The sequence below is a fragment of the Solea solea genome, chromosome 5 (genome assembly GCF_958295425.1).
Source record: "Solea solea chromosome 5, fSolSol10.1, whole genome shotgun sequence".
Taxonomy (NCBI): domain Eukaryota; kingdom Metazoa; phylum Chordata; class Actinopteri; order Pleuronectiformes; family Soleidae; genus Solea; species Solea solea.
The window spans coordinates 18,239,019-18,258,065 of NC_081138.1; the positions used below are offsets into that span (position 1 = coordinate 18,239,019).

General features: G+C 39.4%; 2 protein-coding genes across 5 annotated transcripts in view; one reads left to right on the top strand and one right to left on the bottom strand.

Annotated features, from left to right (window-relative positions):
- cdh8 (cadherin 8) overlaps positions 1–19,047 on the top strand; it is a 238,235-nt gene that overhangs the window by 23,444 nt on the left and 195,744 nt on the right. The gene's annotated exons all lie outside the window — the stretch shown is intronic.
- On the bottom strand, positions 6,371–14,408 carry LOC131459382 (uncharacterized). Of its 4 annotated transcripts, XM_058629146.1 has the most exons (8): positions 14,229–14,408; positions 13,878–13,996; positions 13,697–13,738; positions 13,234–13,300; positions 9,179–10,153; positions 8,556–8,723; positions 8,039–8,134; positions 6,371–7,188 (listed from the first exon to the last, which is right to left on the bottom strand). In XM_058629146.1, exons 3-8 carry the CDS (start codon positions 13,720–13,722, stop codon positions 6,871–6,873), a joined length of 1,650 nt encoding a protein of 549 aa, XP_058485129.1. In that variant the 5' UTR covers positions 13,723–13,738; positions 13,878–13,996; positions 14,229–14,408; the 3' UTR covers positions 6,371–6,870. The 4 variants fall into 4 exon arrangements, 3 of the variants coding, with proteins under 3 accessions (XP_058485129.1, XP_058485130.1, XP_058485132.1); XM_058629147.1 differs by lacking the exon at positions 13,878–13,996; XM_058629149.1 differs by lacking the exons at positions 13,234–13,300; positions 13,697–13,738; positions 13,878–13,996; positions 14,229–14,408 and adding an exon at positions 10,230–12,072.

Consider the following 19,047-nt stretch of genomic DNA (forward strand, 5'->3'; position numbering starts at 1 on the left):
TCTGGTGTCTTTATCTCACCTCCTCCTCCATCTTCTGCAAAGATTTCCAGCAGCGGACTACAGCGTTACGTCCTGTGTGCTGCCATATCAACAACAAAATGGACTCGTGACTGTATTAGACAAGCGTAAAACTGATGCTTTCTCATTAGCTGTGCTCAGAGCCACCAAGTATTTCCACTCATGAAGTCGTTGCGGGTGGAGTGGAGACGGTCAGGTGCTACTCGATTGCAATCCTATCACAGAAAACCCATTTTAATGCCAAGTGTAAAGTTTGAATATAGAACAAGGCAATCCGAGATGGCAGACTTCACCCCATTCACGCCACACCCCTCTGTCGGCCTCTGTTGGTCATATCGGCAAGTGTGGAAACACAAACAGACACACGGAGCCACTTAAAACAATACTTCACTCCAACTCCGTGGGGTGAATTAAAAACACAATGCATCTATGTTAATTCCTTAACTTGTTTAATTATGAATCCAGTGAATGTGTATATGTTGAATGATTGAAAATACAAGCTGCGCCACTGAATGAGTACTGAGCTTATCCATCCCCGCAGATGGCCTGTACACACATTAAATCAATTACGGCTATACAGTGGAGAATTTGTTAGAGTGATGCAGCCGATTCGGCCTTCAAGTTGTCTCTCCACGCTGACTTTCAGCTCTTAATTAGACAGGGTTAACAAAAGGAGAGTAACCCCCCAGGCTTCACCCCTCTCTGACACGTGTCACCGCTGGAAGAATGTTTTTCGTCCAGTGGCTACCTCCTGTGATTAATGTGTATTTGTCAGGGGCTTCTTTTGGTGAGGTCTCGTCTGACATGTCGTAAAAGTTCAGTTGTATTCTTGGTAAGCAGTGTTTCATTAAAATGAGTGAATTAGAATTGTAAATGAGTCGAGACGGTTTAGAGTTCAAGTGCAACGTCTTGTCAGGTAGATTTTAAAATGTATTCCAAGGTTTGGCTGCGTGAGTGTGAATTCAAAGGAAAAAAAAAAACGTGACAGGAATGGCTCTAATTCTAACTAAAGAGCTGTAATTTTAGACAGAATAAGTCGGTGGATTAAAGGCTAATATGCATTTCCACAGAACAGCAGGTTGAATATTTCTGAGATTAGGGCCATAGACCCTTTGGTCAAAATGAACTCCCGGTCCACGGTCATATCATCAAAATTCATTTCAATAACTGCTTGTTCATATCAACCTGTTAGGACTCAACCGCTTTGCAATGTTTCATTTCAAGTGCTCTACGGTGATAGATGGAAATGGACGATTCCACTACGGATTGCCTGTTAATCACTTTGGCATTTTTCTCCCAATGTGCCAAATATTTCTTGGTGTTCAGAATTTTCATTTGCATGCTAATGAAGGTGAAGGGCAGAAGCCACTAATTACAATCCAGTAAAGGCCTGCCTAATGGTCCACTAAAGATGTAGCATGGCTGAGCCCATAATTCCATTATGCAAATGCATAGTCAGGAATGGAAAACCCATAGTCATTGAAAACTAGACTGGCTGCTGCTGGACTTCTTTGTAAATATGTAAAGGAATATACAATACTTGTATACTGCATACTGTAAAAACACTTCCTTATCACTGCATCGTGGTTCTGTGAGCTGCTAAAACCTGCATTCTGATCTATGACCTTGTGAATAATTCTGTTCTGTGTTTCTCACTGCACTAACTATTCTGTGCAATCTGTGGCCTGTGCAATGCAATAATATGAATCAATACTGAAGCCAAGTCATGTACAAACTGAAATGACAAACTCAATGAATGTCTATGTAATTACAGTTCAGTTTCAATAAGAGTCCTTTTTTTTTCTTTTTTATAATTTAAGTACATTTAGTGACGTAAAGTGTACTTTTGTGGCTTTGTGAATACTGTTATGCTTTTAAACATTAAAATAAAACAGGAGGAAAGGAAAACAAGCTCAAATATAAATATTAAATTATGCAACAAAATGCAGAACTAAGCATACATAACGGGCCTAAAAATTAAGAAAAAAATACAATATTACTAAAGAACAGCAGCTTTATGTCATACACAACAAATTACATGTAAACCCTCTCATTTTGCCTGCTTAACTGATTGTGTCTAATCCACAAACACCCAAAGAACTTAAGAAGATTATCAGAAAAGGCAGTATCATATAAGTTTCCAAAATGGCTGTTTTTACATTTCGAATGACATAGCACTGTTTCCACCAAGTCACGTTAACGTGAGAGCTTTTTTTCCCCTCCTTTTTTCCACCCCTGCAAACTCAGATATGATCACAGAATGCTTAATTTAAAAAGAGGCTTAAGAGTGCAAAGGCAAATGGCTCAGTGGATTAATTTAAAAGCTGATGTAATTTGCATTTGTATTTGGTAAAGAAGGAGCAGTTTGTTTGCTCTTTTCAGTAGCCTGTTTGCACCACATCTTGATTTACATAATTTTATCAAAGAAATTAGTACAAGTGCTGCTAATTAAGTTCAAATACATTCAAAATAGTATATTGCACTGAAACATTTTTTTTGGAAACTCCGGCCAGTGCTGTGACATCAAACCCTTTATCTTGTCATGTCATCATGTTTAGACACTCACTGGTGTCTCGCAGATCCATACACAAAGACAGATACATAAAAAAAAACAACTTCCCACAAGCAGCTATGGATCTGTCTTTGAAAGTTAGTCAATTGCGTGTCTGATTTGCTGCAACCTGCCAATGATCACACATTCCCTGGGGGATTTACAGCATCGCAGCAGGTGGCAGTCATTTAAAAATGTTGGCTTGGCCCTGGATCCCTACATCAAAGATGAAGAAACAGAACTAATTTCAATGCAGGTTTTGCTCGTGGCATTTTCTGTGCAGTGACAGAGGGATCACGTGGGCCCTGGAACACTTCCTCATACTGAAGTGTGAGCCAGAATTACTGTTAAACACTTTAGCAAATGTGATTTATTTTGCTTTCTGCGTCCAAATTGTAAAAATATTTGACAGTGATGGATTGTCGTGCATAAAGCACACGCACCTTAGAGGTACATTTCTTTTTTTTAAATGTATCATTAGTGTTTATTGGCCATTCAAGTTGCTACACTAAAACACTAAGAACTAAGAAAATGGTTAACTTAACTTGCACTTCAATGGTGGCACTAACATTTTATTGGGGACAAACCAAGGAAAGGAAATAATTACTTACTTCTGCAAACAGATGACCAGGGATGGGACATTAATTATGCTTTAATCAATTGCATACTGATCAACAATACGATGGCAAGAAAAAGAAACACATATTTAAGGTTCAATTAAAATAGAAAATTACCTTTATTTATTTGTATATGAAGTCCATGCTCCTGTCCTTGAAGAATAATATCTGCCCTCTTTATAGAAGATGAGCAGGCAGTGGCATGCACCTGTTACCCATTGTGCCTACGGGGCTCAGCACTGCCCCCTATCAGTGCGGCACGGTACTTCACACATTATACACACATTCATTAAATATATTAGACACACTGTGGAACGTCAGCATGTGTAGTACATGTGTAATCAAACACTGATGTGATTCAAGTCAGGAGGAGGAGGATTTCATATGTGATGTGGAACTTGACTGGAACAGAGTGTTTTGTGTGATTTCCGTTCACACAACAAGTTGTATGAAAATGTGTTCACGTTCATGCTTTAATTTGAATTAACGTAATTTAGGCCGAACTAACGTAATTTGTGTTTTACCAATTGAAGTCATTTCTTCTTTGGTAGCAGTATTATAAAAACTTTGAAAAAATTTGAAAAGTAATAATAGAAAATTAGAAGCAATAAGAGAGAGAGAGAGAGGGACTAGACAGTTGAAACTGTATTGACTTGATATTCCAGGCAGCTCTGCTCACAGCAGCTTTAAAAGCATCTCTGTTAGGGGGTTGGCTATGTTTTCATGGCTGGATGCCACAAACCATTTGAGGCTGCATTCAGGCAGACATTTGTACCTGTGTTGAAACAAGGCAAGTGGACTGCCTTGATAGAGATGTGCTGTTTCATGTACAAGTAACACCGTGAAATATGAGGCAGAGGGTCTGAGTCGGTAAAAGGGGCTTTCATGTGCACTAGCATGTGTTTGATCAGCCAACACAGTGAACTGCACATGCAGCAAATTATACACCTTTATATGCCATCTTCTTCACCAACTTCACCAACTACCAAGATGCAGAGTTCAAATGCCCAGGTGGAGGAAGACAGTTATTATTCTGGGAGTTTTTTAAACTTTATCTGACAAACTTTAACCTCAAAATGTCCGACATTTTTGCTTATTTTAATCATAAAAGGGCCAGAAAATGTCCTGTGAGTAAGTGCTTTTGTCCATTTTTCCAGAATAACTTTCAATATCTGGCAGTTATTTACAATTTACTGCATGTTAAAATGGTGTATTCAAATTCAAAAGAAGAAAAACATACAGTTTTATTAAGAAAACACATTATAGTTGTACATAAACACCAGATTTTGCGTGTTACATTTGAAATTTGAACAGTATATATTTAAAATAACTCAAAATAAAATAATTTGCTTGTCTTTGTCTGAAATGTCCAGAAAAATGGAAACTATGTACATGTGTTAATCCAACTCTTTCCTCTCTGGCTTCCTGCAACAGCGCGGGTCAAATTACCGTGATAACTACTATGTTGGCTTTGATGTGGAACTTCTCAGCTTTCAGAAACCATTGGAATTTTTCCGGTAGCACAAACCGTGGCGTAATAACACAAAGTGGGCTTGAACAATTGTGTCGTCTGTGATACGCTCATTATTAAAGGGTTAACTGTCAATTTTGATCTTTCCCAAATCCATATAGTTCCAGACCTGATCCCTAGTCTGATCCGAAAGTGTGAGAAGATGGGTATGAAGAGAGGGAACAACACTTCTAATACATCCTGTGCTTTCTATTTACCTCCAAATAAATCTTTAGTGTCACAGTAGGCTTTGCTCAATTAGATCGTATGAGAATTCAGGGAGTGACAAAAGAAAATGACCAATCAGAGCACACTTCTGTTGGCTCTTCCACTGCATCTACTCTGGGTAAAGTTTCCCACCGATCTGGAGTAACTGAATCTAAAAGGTAATTTGACAACAACTGCAATAAAACACACATCCTGTTGCATATGAAACAAGTGACAGCAGCCATCCTAAAATGTGATTATTTTATCATTTATTTTCCAGGGATCCAGCCAACTGCAGCTTTAATAGAGACGGATGTACATAATACTTGCAGACTTTGAGAAAAATGGAGGGATGGACATCATAATTTGTTGCAAATCTGAAGATTTGTAAAGTAATTTTCAACCCTTTGTACAATACCAGTGTCATAATGAGGTCTATTCCATTGGCTCCTCTTTACCAGTGACTTGATAATTAACCTTTTGTGCTAAGTTTGGTTTATATTCATACATTAGAAGTTGGATTTCCTTGCAAAAAGTTACAGCGGTCAGTATGAAACAACAGGGCCATGGCACCAGTTTGTACATCATATATCTACTGTACACTAAAGGGAAGTCATGGAAACAAAACTGTGAATTTGTTTAACTTTCCAACCTTACCAGCGACTAAAATAGAAGACATGGTACAGTAATTATGGTTGGAATCACCAAGGGAGAAATGACAGTGTCCCTAAAGCCAAAAGTCAAAGACCCTGCACATCTGCTTTGAAAGACAAAAGAAAACAATAGAACTTTTCTTTCCAGTCCATATGGCCAATTATAAGAGAAATCCTTAGTGGGTTTGGCATTAATTATTTCTCTACCTCGTGCAATGAATGGAATCATTTTACCGTAAAGGACTTCTAATCAAGGAAAAAAAGGTGTCATCTTATAGCTATTCATGGCTGGAGATGAAAGTTTCTGATCACAGATGTGCTAAAGTGCATTTTGCCATAGGCGGCTGTGAGGCAGAAAATATGCGTCTACACTGTAAACCCTAATAAGTTCACAGAACTCAAAAATTATTTTGTAACAGATTACACAAAAATATTTAAGTGATATTTTTAAATGTTTTAAGTTCACATTAAATAAAGATTACATTTGCAGTTGACTTAAATCATCTCAATGTTATCTTATAAATATTGATATTCCTCAACTTATAATTAGGGAGTAATTCACTCAAAATCTTCAATATTTTTCAACTCATATAATGTGGGAAATACACTCAAAATTTTCAATATTCTTCAACTCATATAATGTGGAAAATACACTCAAAATGTTCAATATTCTTCGGCTCATAATCTGGGGGACATGCACTCAAAATTAATTCTAAACTGAAATACTGATGTCGACCCGCTACACAATTATAATCAGCTAATAATGTTAGAAAACATTGAAGTGACACCACAGTGACAATTTAACAACTTTTTTTATTCGACACAATGTGCTTTTTAAAAAAGCACAAATCAAAGGAGCTCAGTGAAAACAAAATGCTTGACATAAATTAAAACAAAAGGAAATGACTCCAGCAAAACAAAATGTGTTTTAAAGTGCATTAAGTGTCTTCTCAATAGTTCCATATTCTGATAGTGGTCATTGTCAGCACTTACTGTACCTTGAAGGCTACAAATCACTTTTTTAAAATAAAACATTCAAATAAAGTACTTGTCTCTACTGTGCCGTACTTCAACTGGCAACATCAAGGCAGTGCATCAACGTAGGCATTAGGCAACAGAACATTAAACATGTATAGTGCATGAATTGAACAGTGAATTGAAGATGCAAACTGTGCCACATTCAGCATAACTAATTAGGCTTTGTACTGAGTAGAAATCTGAGGTAGAAGAGGCAAATGGTTACATTTGTTAACAGGGGAAAAAAGAAAAACCTTCCTCAATACTCAGCTCAACAAATAGTCCATTCTGGGATATTCACTCATAGAACAAATCATTCTTCAGTGTCAGTAGACGCCCTTTCAGTGGTTTGTTGTCCTCAAGACACATCACAACTTTTTGGATGAATGTAAATGTAAGCTCAAGACTCTTTGGATACTTTAGGTCTAGTGCATAGATGTACCCAAAGAGCAGGACAAATGAGTCAGCCAGATTTGTGGGACCACTTACAAGTATTTCATCCTCCACAACAATACAGATGCTCTCAGGGCTGAAGAGGGCCACATCAGTAGTGTCATCCATGACGACTGTCAGGAGAGCCACTGGAGTGTCAGTGAGGTCTGGACCATCTGCTGACTACAAAACACAAATATTACAAGAATGAGTCCAGCCCCTCAAGGATACAAATCATGCAAATGATGTCTAGACATTACTGTCACTTAGCACTAAGCTACGTGTTTAAACTATTTTCTTTATATATGCTTATGTCTTATGTTAGTTTCCCACCTATCTGTTAGCATACATTTTGTTCATTGGAATGCTTTATACTTACCTTTTCATTTATGTAATTTATACATGTTAGTTTGCAGAATAACAACTCAAGTAAACTACATAAACTGGTACTTGGGGGTATTCCAGGATGTTCAACACACTCTGAGCCTAACCCTGAACTCTGAGTGGATTTAAGGCTAATATAAAAGAAAGTGATGTTAAATTCAAAATGAAAAGACGACCGCATCTAAAACTCTGTCAATGATTTTTATTACGGCCGCGTTACTTTTTTTTCCCCCGCAGAAAATGTCTGCTTCCTGTTTTCTCCCCCTGAATCACAGCATCGGAGCTTCATTGATGGTGTCTTTTTACTAGTCGTCAGGCATAAGCTCACCTCAGAGTTCACATACTCAGAGTCGACTTTCCTAACTCAGAACAGCTGTTCTGGAACTGAAAACTCAAAATTTCACATCACAGGGTAAGTCAACTCAAAGTTCAGGGTTATGCTCAAAGTTTGTTGAACCTCCTTTCTGGAATAGCCCTCTAGAATGGAGAACTCAGAGTTTCCCTCATCTCAGGGTTCAGACTGAGTTTTTACGTAACCTGCTTTATGGAATACCCCCCTTGTTCTCCTAGAGTTCTTTGAGTGATGTCATATGTTTAAGCTGACAGAATAGCTAGGCAAAGGGATTGATAGTGAGGCCAGTACACTTACATTACAGGTCCTGAAGAACTTGGAGGCATCTTCACGCAGGTACACAGGAAGTGCACGAAGGACGAGGGCCCGTCTCATATTTGTATCACGTTGTTCCTAGATAGACAAAAAATATCCATTACAATAGTAATTACACAAATGCAAAGCAAACACTTAAAAAAGTGGTCATTGCTATAGATGGTAGATCTTGGGTCACCATTTCTTCAGTAAAACATTTACTTTATAACTTTCTATTGTAAATACTTTAATAACTCACAAAAGAAAAAACTTACAAAAACAGTAGTTATTTGGACTTCTTGAAATTGAAGCTGATAAAGTATCTTTTTAACGTCCCTCTTACTGATAGAATACATCTTGTCAAGACGTCTATCTATGAGGAGATGACAATGTTGTGTTCATGGCATAATCACATAACCTCGGGGCACAGTCGAGGCAATTCACACTATGGCTTCTTATAGTTCTCTGCAAACAATCTGTTAATAATCTGTTTCTGAATCATGCAAAGTTAGAAATTCACCTGAAGGTCATAAATCCTCATGAGCTTGGCTAGCTCCTCCGCTATCTTGCCAGTCTTGGTGGCCTTGTCTCTGAACAAGGTGATGAGTTTAGGCATGTGTCTGTCCAGCTCCTTGTAGAATTGATTGCGCAGGTTAACGTTGTTGATTCTGTGGAACTCTGCAAACACCTGTACATGGACAGAATTACACAGAAATGTACCATGATGAATTAGGAAAAGAATTGTGAATGTATTTTAAGAAGTTTTCTGTTGGCAGGTAGCAAAACCAAGGGCAATTCTATTAGGGATGAGTCAGAACCAAGGTCAAAATAGAAAGTTAATTGTCATTCTTTAATTTAAAACAGGCTGTATAATGTTATCTAATGGAAATTAAAATAATTAACCTCTGTGTACTTTGTTTACTGTGAATGGCAAAAAAATATGTCAGAGCTTGATGTGTTGTCATCTTTTATATCTTCCATTTGCTTTTTGGTGAATTTTTGGAAAATTTAGATTTTTAAAACAGTCATTTAAATATTGTAAAAATCTAACATGTTCAAAGTGGGCATTCTAAAGAGTCATGTTGATTAATTGCTCAACAGGGAGAACAGTAAACTAATAGAAAAAAAACATTTTTTTTTTACCTGTGACTCCATAAGTAGGGCTGGCCATCTGTCCACGACGTCTCTCACCCGTGGAGCTACAAGAGCGCCAACAATTTCTTGGCGACGAAGGGCATAGGTTGTGTTCATGAGCCTGCCTATGACTAATTGGTTTCTCTCAGTCTTTTCGACTTCATGTATGATTTCTTCTCTCATTGTTTCCAGAGTGGCTGGGGTTTGATCCTTTGGTAGGTTGATGATGTAATTGACCTCTGCTTTGCGAGCTTTCTTTATGTTTTGATGGGGGTGATCGTTGTCTGGGTTGTTTCGGCTCCGCCTCCCTGTGTTGATGGCTACTTCTGCAACCCCAGCTTTGGCCAGATTGTTACGGTAAGACGCAACCTTGTACCCTATGTGACGTTTCCATCCCAACTCCCCGTCTTCACCAGCCGTCATTCTGAGACATGGATGAGCTATAATCAAAGCTTGAGCAGCCATTGCCAACTCCTTCTCATGTGGGTAGGGTTTAAAAGTGTAGATCGTTTCTGCCATCTTTTTAAGGATTTCACTCTTCTGTGACCTCTTTAACTTCAGCAATTTTCCTGATTCTTCATAAACACGATTTCCTTCATCTAGTATATGCTCCATTTCATAACCAAAACCAGGAACAACAAAGTGATCAGGCCAACTCTTCTGGCGCTGTAAAGCAGGTACATGTGGGAGTATGTCTGTGTCAGAAGATCCAGTAGATGAGGTGTCACCTTCAGATCTGACGACTCTTAGTGTGCCCTTCTCTGGTAACTCCTGGATGTCCAAAAGAAGACAAAGATCACCATCAAAGTCCGGATCCTCATAGTGCAGGCTAAAGTCCCCATCCAGCCTCGGCTTGAACCTCTCTTGCATTATTTCTTTCAGCTCCTCCACTGACTTTGGTCGCTCAAGTAGAGTAAGTTTAAGGGTGTCTCGAGCAACATACACACGCAGCACATGCTTCTGGGCAGCAGCCATCTTTTGTTCCTAAAAGACAAAAACACGTTAATTTTCATGGAGAGTGAAGGTGACACACACAACGTATACATGCCCATATACCCACTGGGACACCACTTGAACTATGGGATGTATGGAAGGCCAGCTGCTGGAGTGGGGCTGTTAACCTGCTTCAAAAAATCTTCAGTGTAATAATATGAAACGTTTGGGTGTCAAGAGCACTCTTCCATCTATATTGTAAGCACAGAGAGGGGTTTTGTCATTTAGCTCTGATGGGGTGTGAACAGCCAGATTGTTTGGGAAAAGTTCGTAAGATCTCAGGTGTTCAATGTAGTGTGATGTGTGCTCTTGGCAAAGAAAGACAACACTACTGTTAACCAGGAAAACCTGTTCAATTCTACAGTAATTAGGTAGTCCTCCCTCTTGTCCCACAGACAAAAACATTCCTACATCATAATCAATTCCATCAATGCAGACCTTTGATGTGCTGTAAATAACATTGCTTGCTGTTATTTGTTCAATGTAAGTCTTGGCAACATTTGTAAGCATTGATACCAGTACAGAAGAGACATTTGATGTCTGCTGGTGAGGTTTGAAGAATCCTGAGGCACTGAGATGGTATGCTACCATGTATTGATGCCTGTCTGCAAGTGTTTTTAACACATTTTTAAAGTTTTGTGTGTCGTGTACAACTCTCTTGAAAAAACGGTGTTTACCCTCAAACCTCATTGTCCACAAGTGTACAAGAGGCCCAAAACGGCGTACAAGGTCAGGATAGTGTTCAATGTAGTGATGCTTAGGGCGGAGTTTGAAATCTGGAAAGGCTTCTTTCAGCATCTCTCTATGATCCTGTATCTTGGACTGTAAATACTGGATGGACTCCTCTGTGAATTCTGAGCTCAGCGATAACTCTACTACCTCTTTTAAGTCCATTAGCACAGTCCATGCTCCATCCTCTTCAGGTACTGCATTCCCAATAATCAAAGGTAGCAGTCTAAGCAATGTGGCATTTTCATGGCCATTACCACCAATGCTTTTCTTTACAGAGAAAGTCTGTGGTATTTTATGAGGTTTGTCAAGCTTGTCTGTGTGCTGGTATGGAAATAAGAGTATTCTCTCATTCAAATATTCAAGGGTGAAGTATTTGCGACGGATCATCTCTCCGATACACAGGGCGAGCTCTACGGGCACAATGCCCTCAAAAAGATCATGGAGGGCATCAGGTGGAAAGCCAGTGACAGTATGAAAATGCTCGAGATGCTGGCTCAGGACACAATCTGCCCGAACACCATTCTGACTATCCCCATGCATTACAGCATTTACATCACTATTATGGCTGTCTTTTGTCCTAAGACTGAACTCGCCACTTGCAACTTCATGAGTCTGAAGTTTAGCTTGTGTCGCTGTGCAGAATCTGCAAAAATATTCTGCTCTAAAAGACTTTGAAAAGCCTGCCAAATCATGGGCTGCAAGATTGTCAGACACCACACACATGACTGTTCCTTGAACTACCTTACCAATAGACTCAATGAATACCCCATCTTGTTCAAGGGTACGAAGGTCTCTCAACAAAGGTCCAAGTGCTTTTTCATAGCCAAATGTCTGTACATCAGCCACTTTACATAAAGCTGCAAGCTGAATCACATGCAGGGCTGATCGATATTTACTGGGAAGATCAGCAAGCATCCAGTATACTGAACAGATTTTGTGTATTTTGCGTGATGTGCCAAGTGGATTGGCTATTTCCAAATCATCAATGTACAAAATGATTGTTATCTTCAACTCATCTGAAGACAAGAATGTGTTCTCTTTGAAGTAAAAACCATCTTGGTGGCTTACATAATGACTGTTTTGTGCCACTTTTGTTTCTTTAATTTTGTCCAGAATATCTGTATGATTGAAGATGTTTTGTATCATCTTAAGAATGGGAACATGCACTGCTGTGTGTCCTGGCTGTAGCAGATACTTTACAGGCTTTACCACAGGGTAATTATTTTCAATGAAGGTTTTCCTTCTCTTGGTTGAGGATAACTGCTTCCCCTTAGCTGTGGCACTGACAATAACATTACTGTCCATAACAGTACTGACGACCTCATTTATAAGTGTTTCACTGACAGTGATGTCATGACTCTGTAAGACCTTTCTAATGTCATGTTTGAGTATCGGTTGGGACAAGGAAAATATCTGAGTCAAATGTTCCACTATTTCCTGAGATGCTATGTCAGATACATGAAGAATAGATTGCATCTTTAGGAACAATGATGCCAAGTTATGGTTCAACTGGGCTCTTAAAGAGTCTGTGTCACACTGACTGTTTACCTCATCATGATCAAATGTGTCCGCAGACCCTGCACTGTGACTTTCAGCAGGTTCCCCAAGACTTTCTGCTGGAACTACAACTGGGGCACTATCATTGTCTGCCAATACAACACATTCACCAAAGTCTGAATCACCACCATGTTTTCTACTTTTGTGTGCATTAAACGCTGAGTAGCTATTTGTTCTGTAATTACAGTTCGTGAATGGGCATGCTACCATCTCATGACTTCGTAAATGACTTCTCAAATGACCAAATAGAATTTCCTCAGAAAAGGGCTGCTTGTAATTACACAAAGGACATGTAAAAAAACTACATGCTCCTTCAGTTGCATCTACTCTACATGAATCATTATGTGATCTTGACAGATGAGCTTTCATCGCTTCAAATGATGGAAAAGTACAAATGCAACTGTCATAGAGACATGGCAGGGGGGACACTCTTGAATATTGGCTATGCAGTACAGTATAGTGCCAAAATAACTGTCCCCGAGTATTTGAAGTTGCAGAACACAACTTGCACTTCCACTCCATTAGGCCAACTTCACCCTGCAATTTAAATATTTTAAATGTAAGTCCATTCAGCCCTGTTTTGCACTGTTGGCTATTCAAAAATTTAATTTGTACAAGTTATAATGTGTGTAAAATTTTGAAACGATTATGCCAACCAGTGGACAACACATCAGTAAATTGATTAAGTCTGTTCTGCTGCAAAAATCTAAACATTGTGAATAATTCAGGGCAAAAATCACTATTTCTTTTTATTCAAATTAGTACATTAGTAATATACAAACCTCAGCAATTGGCACCTGTCTGATGATGAAACGCTGACTCTCTGTAGCACTCTTTGTAGTCCGATATCTGTACACAACATGCACACAGAGATGATTTATTAATGTTCAAAAACTATCTTAAAATAATACATAATGCTACATGAAATTTATAAAAGTGAATATATAGATAAAAAAAGTTTCCAAATCCATCGAAAACATTTATTATACGCTAATTATAGTAAAGATGAAAATGTTAAAAGATGAGCAAGTTAGTTATTAACAAGCAAAGCATCAAAGTTGTGCACTTATAGATCTGTTATTTCTGTTGTTGATGTTTTTGTTTTTAACAAAGTATTAATAAAGGGTTCAAACTGTGGACCCCACAGTTGAGATACACACATTTAAAGAAATAGCAAAAGAACGACTGTGGAAACACATAAAATAAAACCAACTGTTAATAACACTATTTCATAATATATCCTACCTGAACTGATTTCGAGATGATCTCATAACCACACACTTGAGCCTACGAAGAAGTACAAAAACCAGGCCTGATTAGCATCATGTTGTTCGTTTCACGCTAGCACACACATACATACACACAGCTCGACAACGTAAACTATTGACTGTGTAACGCGGACACGTATTGAAATAAGTATACTCACAGTATGCACGTGCATTACCGGCGAACATCGAAAACAACAACCGGCAGAAACCGGAAAGCAGGGATAACGTTATGCTTTCTGCCTCCGCCAGAAAGTTCAGACTCAAGGACCTAACTCCCCTGTCCCGGGAAAACATGCATTATGGGAAATGTAGTTCATCTAAGAAACCGTCAGATAACGTTACGCCGTTGTAAAATGAACGTATTTGTCACATTCAACAACTTCTAAAGTTACAATTACTTGGATTTGTAAACTATTCACAACAAATAATTACTATTCACATTGTACAAATGTATTCCCAGTTCCAAATTTAATCGAAATTCAAATTAAAAAAACGTTAGAGGTACTTACCAATCAGGGCTGATGATAAGACGACGCGTAAGAAAACGAGGGCAATAAGACAGTGGTGGTGGTTTGAAGCGGTGGGATAAAATTGCGCATTGCACACAAATACAAATATATTTGCAAACGAATAAAAACTGTGTTCTACATCAAACCGAGCTGGCCAAAACTTCCCCGCATCAAAACAAATTCAAGATGGCTGACTCAGCTTTCCTGAGAGAGAGATAAGACCCACCCACCATGACGTCATGAAGTCGATGATTTGAACTTTTTGAGTGTTCCACACAAATTAGCTATAAAATATTGAGCCCTATTTAATTAAAGTGGCATAAATCTCAACAGAGCTCAACACTTTATAGTTTGGTCAACTGCATAACGACATTTGACTGTTATGACCTTATTAGTTATGAGCTAGGACAACTGTTTGGGATTACAGTGTACTTGTCGTGCAAAGAAATGTCTGAGAATGTAATGGGACTAAAACTCACTGTCAATATCAATTCCACTTGGGTGGTTTTCCAAGCAGCCTCTTGATGGGAATAAATCTTTTTGGTTCCAAGGATTGAAATCTGGGGGAGAGAAAGGCCTGCAGTGAACATTCATTCGCTCATCCCTCGCTTTAACAAGCCAGTGACTTAGTGTAGCCTCTCTGGGACGACACCTTATCAAACACATTTAAAAAAATGCGCTCAGGTATGAGTCGTCACACAGGTACGTGAAGCCATAAGCTCCATTTCCATAGATTATAGGTCCTCCCATACACAAACGCTACTCTTATGGATTATTCTCCGCGATAAATCATCGTCTCTGTATTCTGCTGCCATCTTATTTTTTTTTTCCCCGCCCTGTTTGTTTATTCTTCCCAGCGTCGTCTTAAAACTGCAATTAAAGCCTTTGACTGTTTAAGTCCTGCTGGCGTCCTTGACTGCACGCTGCTTGTTTGAATGAGCTATGTCATTTAGGGGGAAAAAGAGCGAGAAGAGAGACGTTTAACCTTGCACTCCTCTCGCCTTTTTGCAATCTAACCTCACGCACAGCAGGTGTCAACTTGCTCGGTCTGAAAAGTAACGCTCGGTGCATAGCAATGGCCTCCGTCTTCAGATTCTGTTGGCCCATGCAATCCCTCTCAGTCATTCTTCATTACAGAAGAGATGGAGAGGCTCAGCCTATCCCATTTTCCTCGGGCTCCTTTACCAGCAATGATATTTACATAAATGCTCTATTTCGCTCTATCTGAATTTCATCATGAAAATGTGTTTGAGTTAGGAACACATGTCTGGGCCCTTTTATTTTATTTCTGTACTAATCAGCTCTCGTAAAAGCAAAGACGAGATGGTGCCGACCGTTGTCGTTCTGCAGAGGTGTGAGGTGTTTTTGGTTTGGAAACCACGTCAACATGTTGAATTATATAATGCAGTTATCTCTTGTCTCGCTTGTTCTCTTTCATGTCTATAATTCTCAGGAAAAGTTTATATCTCAGTTTTACCCCTTGTTCCGAGCTCTTACCCATAAAGCCATTTGTTCATATATGAGGTTACTACTGTGCGGTTTTAGACCAAAAAAAGGCTCAGATATAGTGGCAAAGAGCTTTGCAATATACTTTTACTCAAAGGGGAGTAAATTGACATTTATTAGCCTGATGATGAATACACTGCTGTATATTTACAGCAGCAGGACAGTGGGGTTGAGTCAAAATAAATTACAGTGGCCATTTTTGTGATATGGAGAAAGACCACGTCACCCACTGCAACAGTTTGGATTAGGGATGTGTTGCTGTATAATAATGACGGACTACGCCACAGACAAATGAGCTATTTCAGGCTTTGGCTGCACAGACACTTTTTTGTAAACGTCTATATTCTCTCTAGCAGCTGGGCAAGACACAGTGGTCTCTGACAAAGCAGTGCTTTGGGCTAAATGCTTCTGCACCATTCATTTATGCTCACAGTGACGGTGTTTAAGCTTGGGTAGGCAACATATTTTTGGTGTTATTGATCTATAATTGCATAATAACCTTTCAGCAAAATGTAAATTGCTTGATCTGAGAGAGAAAGATATGTCTGCACCTCCTCCAGACTCCATTTACAGACTTGGGTGAAGACTTTGTGACGGCAGACTTTGCCCAATTACAGTGCAGCTAATTATATTAAACAAGCCGTCTGGATTTATTTAGATTTTATGGCTGTAGAATTGTCACAAAAAAAAAATGTCCAGTGAGGGAGTGCTTCTGCCCCTTTTTCCAAGATTCAACTTTCAATATGTGGCAGTTATTCAATATTACTGTGTGTTTTTGACTGTGTAATTAAAGTTTAAATGGGGGGAAAAAGACAGTTTATTAGAGGATAAGAGCTCTGAAATGACATGAACAAACAATTTCACATGAACAATTTGAACTGTGAACTATTTTGCATATAAAAAAGGTGTCAGTCCTGGCCTTTTACTGAAATATTTTGACTGTATTTGTCTATACATGTCCCTTTAGTAGAGAAGTTGCTATTCCAACTATTCCAACTGCCTGCTGGAAAGGAAACCTGTAGTACCTACCTATTATTAACAAATAATATCGGACTCTTTGTGTGTTTCTCAGTATAGTTTTGTTTTCTTGTCCGTGGCAACATTCCCACACTGCACAGAGAAAGATGTATTTTACATCACACATGAGGTGGGAGAGCGGAAGTGAGCAGAAGAAGTACACAGTGCTTATTAAAGACAGATGGCTTCATACAGTTGGACTATGGCTGAAAACAGCAAGAAGCACCCAGGTAAACTATGAGAAGTGGATTTTTTATACTTATAAAAAACCTGGATTTTCAGTACTTCCTTACTTGGCTTCTCACAAGTGATTAGCAAATATTGAAAATGTGTGCTCTGTCAACAGAACACAAAGCACACTGGAGTTTTAAGGTCTCCAATTAAATATACAAACACTTTACTTTGGTTGAGTTGGGAAAATGTGATGGACAGTCCTGTCTATGTTGACAGGAGAAGCCTGTTTTAATAGATTCAACTATTAATCTGACAGTTCTCTTTGCCACGCATAGCTGTTATACAACTTTAAATAGAAAGCACTATAAGAGATTATTTCTTGTGAAAAGCAGAGGTGGGTGTTTTGATTTGTGACAGCTGTCCTTGTGTGTTTTGTGAGGTTGTTTTAACTCTGTTTTTCAGGCCTAAATTGTCACCTGAGGTGGAATTAGATGAATTCAAGTGTAATCGGTGATTCAGTTTCTGACATAATCTTCTCAGAAGCTTTTGAACAAAATGTGGAAATAAAATGCTTGTGACAACTCCTCATACATTTATGCAGTAGATCAAATATTAGGGTGCTACAACAAGTTGACACGTGTGCCGCAACCTCCTTGAAGTCACAACACAATATTCATCTCTTACGGCTATAAATGGATCTGCAAAGCATCTGTTATTGTTTGATAAGTCCCACCATGAAGAGATTTAGGGGACACTGACATTGGATTAGAGTTTAACTGACTTTGGAATGACTGCACTTTCTAGCCTACACCGATTGGGGGTTCAAGTTGGTGAGCCGTGCACATTAGGATTAACAGCGCCCTTCTCCAAGACGCACCTCCGTCCCGAAAGACTTCCGAAGTGTGACAGCTGGTTTGCTGTTGTTTCAGGTTTCGCAATTAGATGATGACTTTTTATAGCAGAGGCACTGAGTACCAGTCCCGCCTGGTATGACAAATAAGCCTTAAGCACTTTCCACCTACTGCTTTGATCCAAGAATCTGTGTATTCCTGCAGTCCCGTGCTTGCATTTTATAAGACAGTAAGTGGTGAATATGCCCACTGACAACTAAGTCCATCGACCCTCTGCTTCTGGTTTTGAGATCAGATACAAAGAGGCCAGTGGGACTTCAGTGACAGATGGGTTTAAACAAGAGCTGGGTGGTAAGCTTTGACTGACAGTTCCTCAGTGTCCCCCCCCACTCCCTTCTCTCACCCTGCCCCGCCACCTTCTCCGTCTCAGTGATGGCTTAATGGTGTCAACAGGAGAGATAGGGTCCTGACTCCTTTATCTGGACAAAATCTTGGACCCATCACCTTCTCTGTTTGCAGTAATTGTGGAAGCAGTGTGGACTCTTTGGGGGGGAAAAAGGCAAAGTAAAAGCCAAATCAAAAGGCTCAGCTTCAATCCACTTGACCAAGTGGGTCAAAGGAAATAAATGACTTTCCTTTGACCAGCCGTACATCCATCTCCTCTGTGTCACCACTGTCAAGGACGCTGGGGCCTATCTCTGCTGCACTCTTGCTCTGATAGAATGAAAACAGACTGGTGGTTAAAGAGAAGAAATAAAAAAGGAACATACCATTGGATCTTTATGTCTGTGGGCTGCTTTATCATTTAAAGGCTTTCCATCTGTTGCTGGCATCGCTGCACATCCGCATCAACACCAGTCACATCCACATCATTTGTTGATTATTAAAGCTGACAAAATGAGCAAATGTGACAGACGCCATTGAGTTAATCTAAAGTGCAGACACATGTGAGATCCCTCTATATCCATTCTGTGCCTACACATCTGGCATTCTCAGGTTGGGGGGGATCTTTTAGTGTTATGTGTGTGTTTGTGCAGGCAGTGTGAATCCTCTCCACTCTCCACCTGTGAAATGGCAGGAAGAGGGAGGCATTGGCACAGGCAGACGTGGCAAGTGGCAAAGCAGATGGCTCTCTGCTCGCCATCATTTCCTCTGCCATAATGCTTCAGGAGCATAGCGCACGGAGCCCATACGACACTCTGTCTCCCCAAGGGAAGAAGTAGCTACGGGGTGCACATTTTTAAGCAGCGAACAAGCCCAAACACTGCACA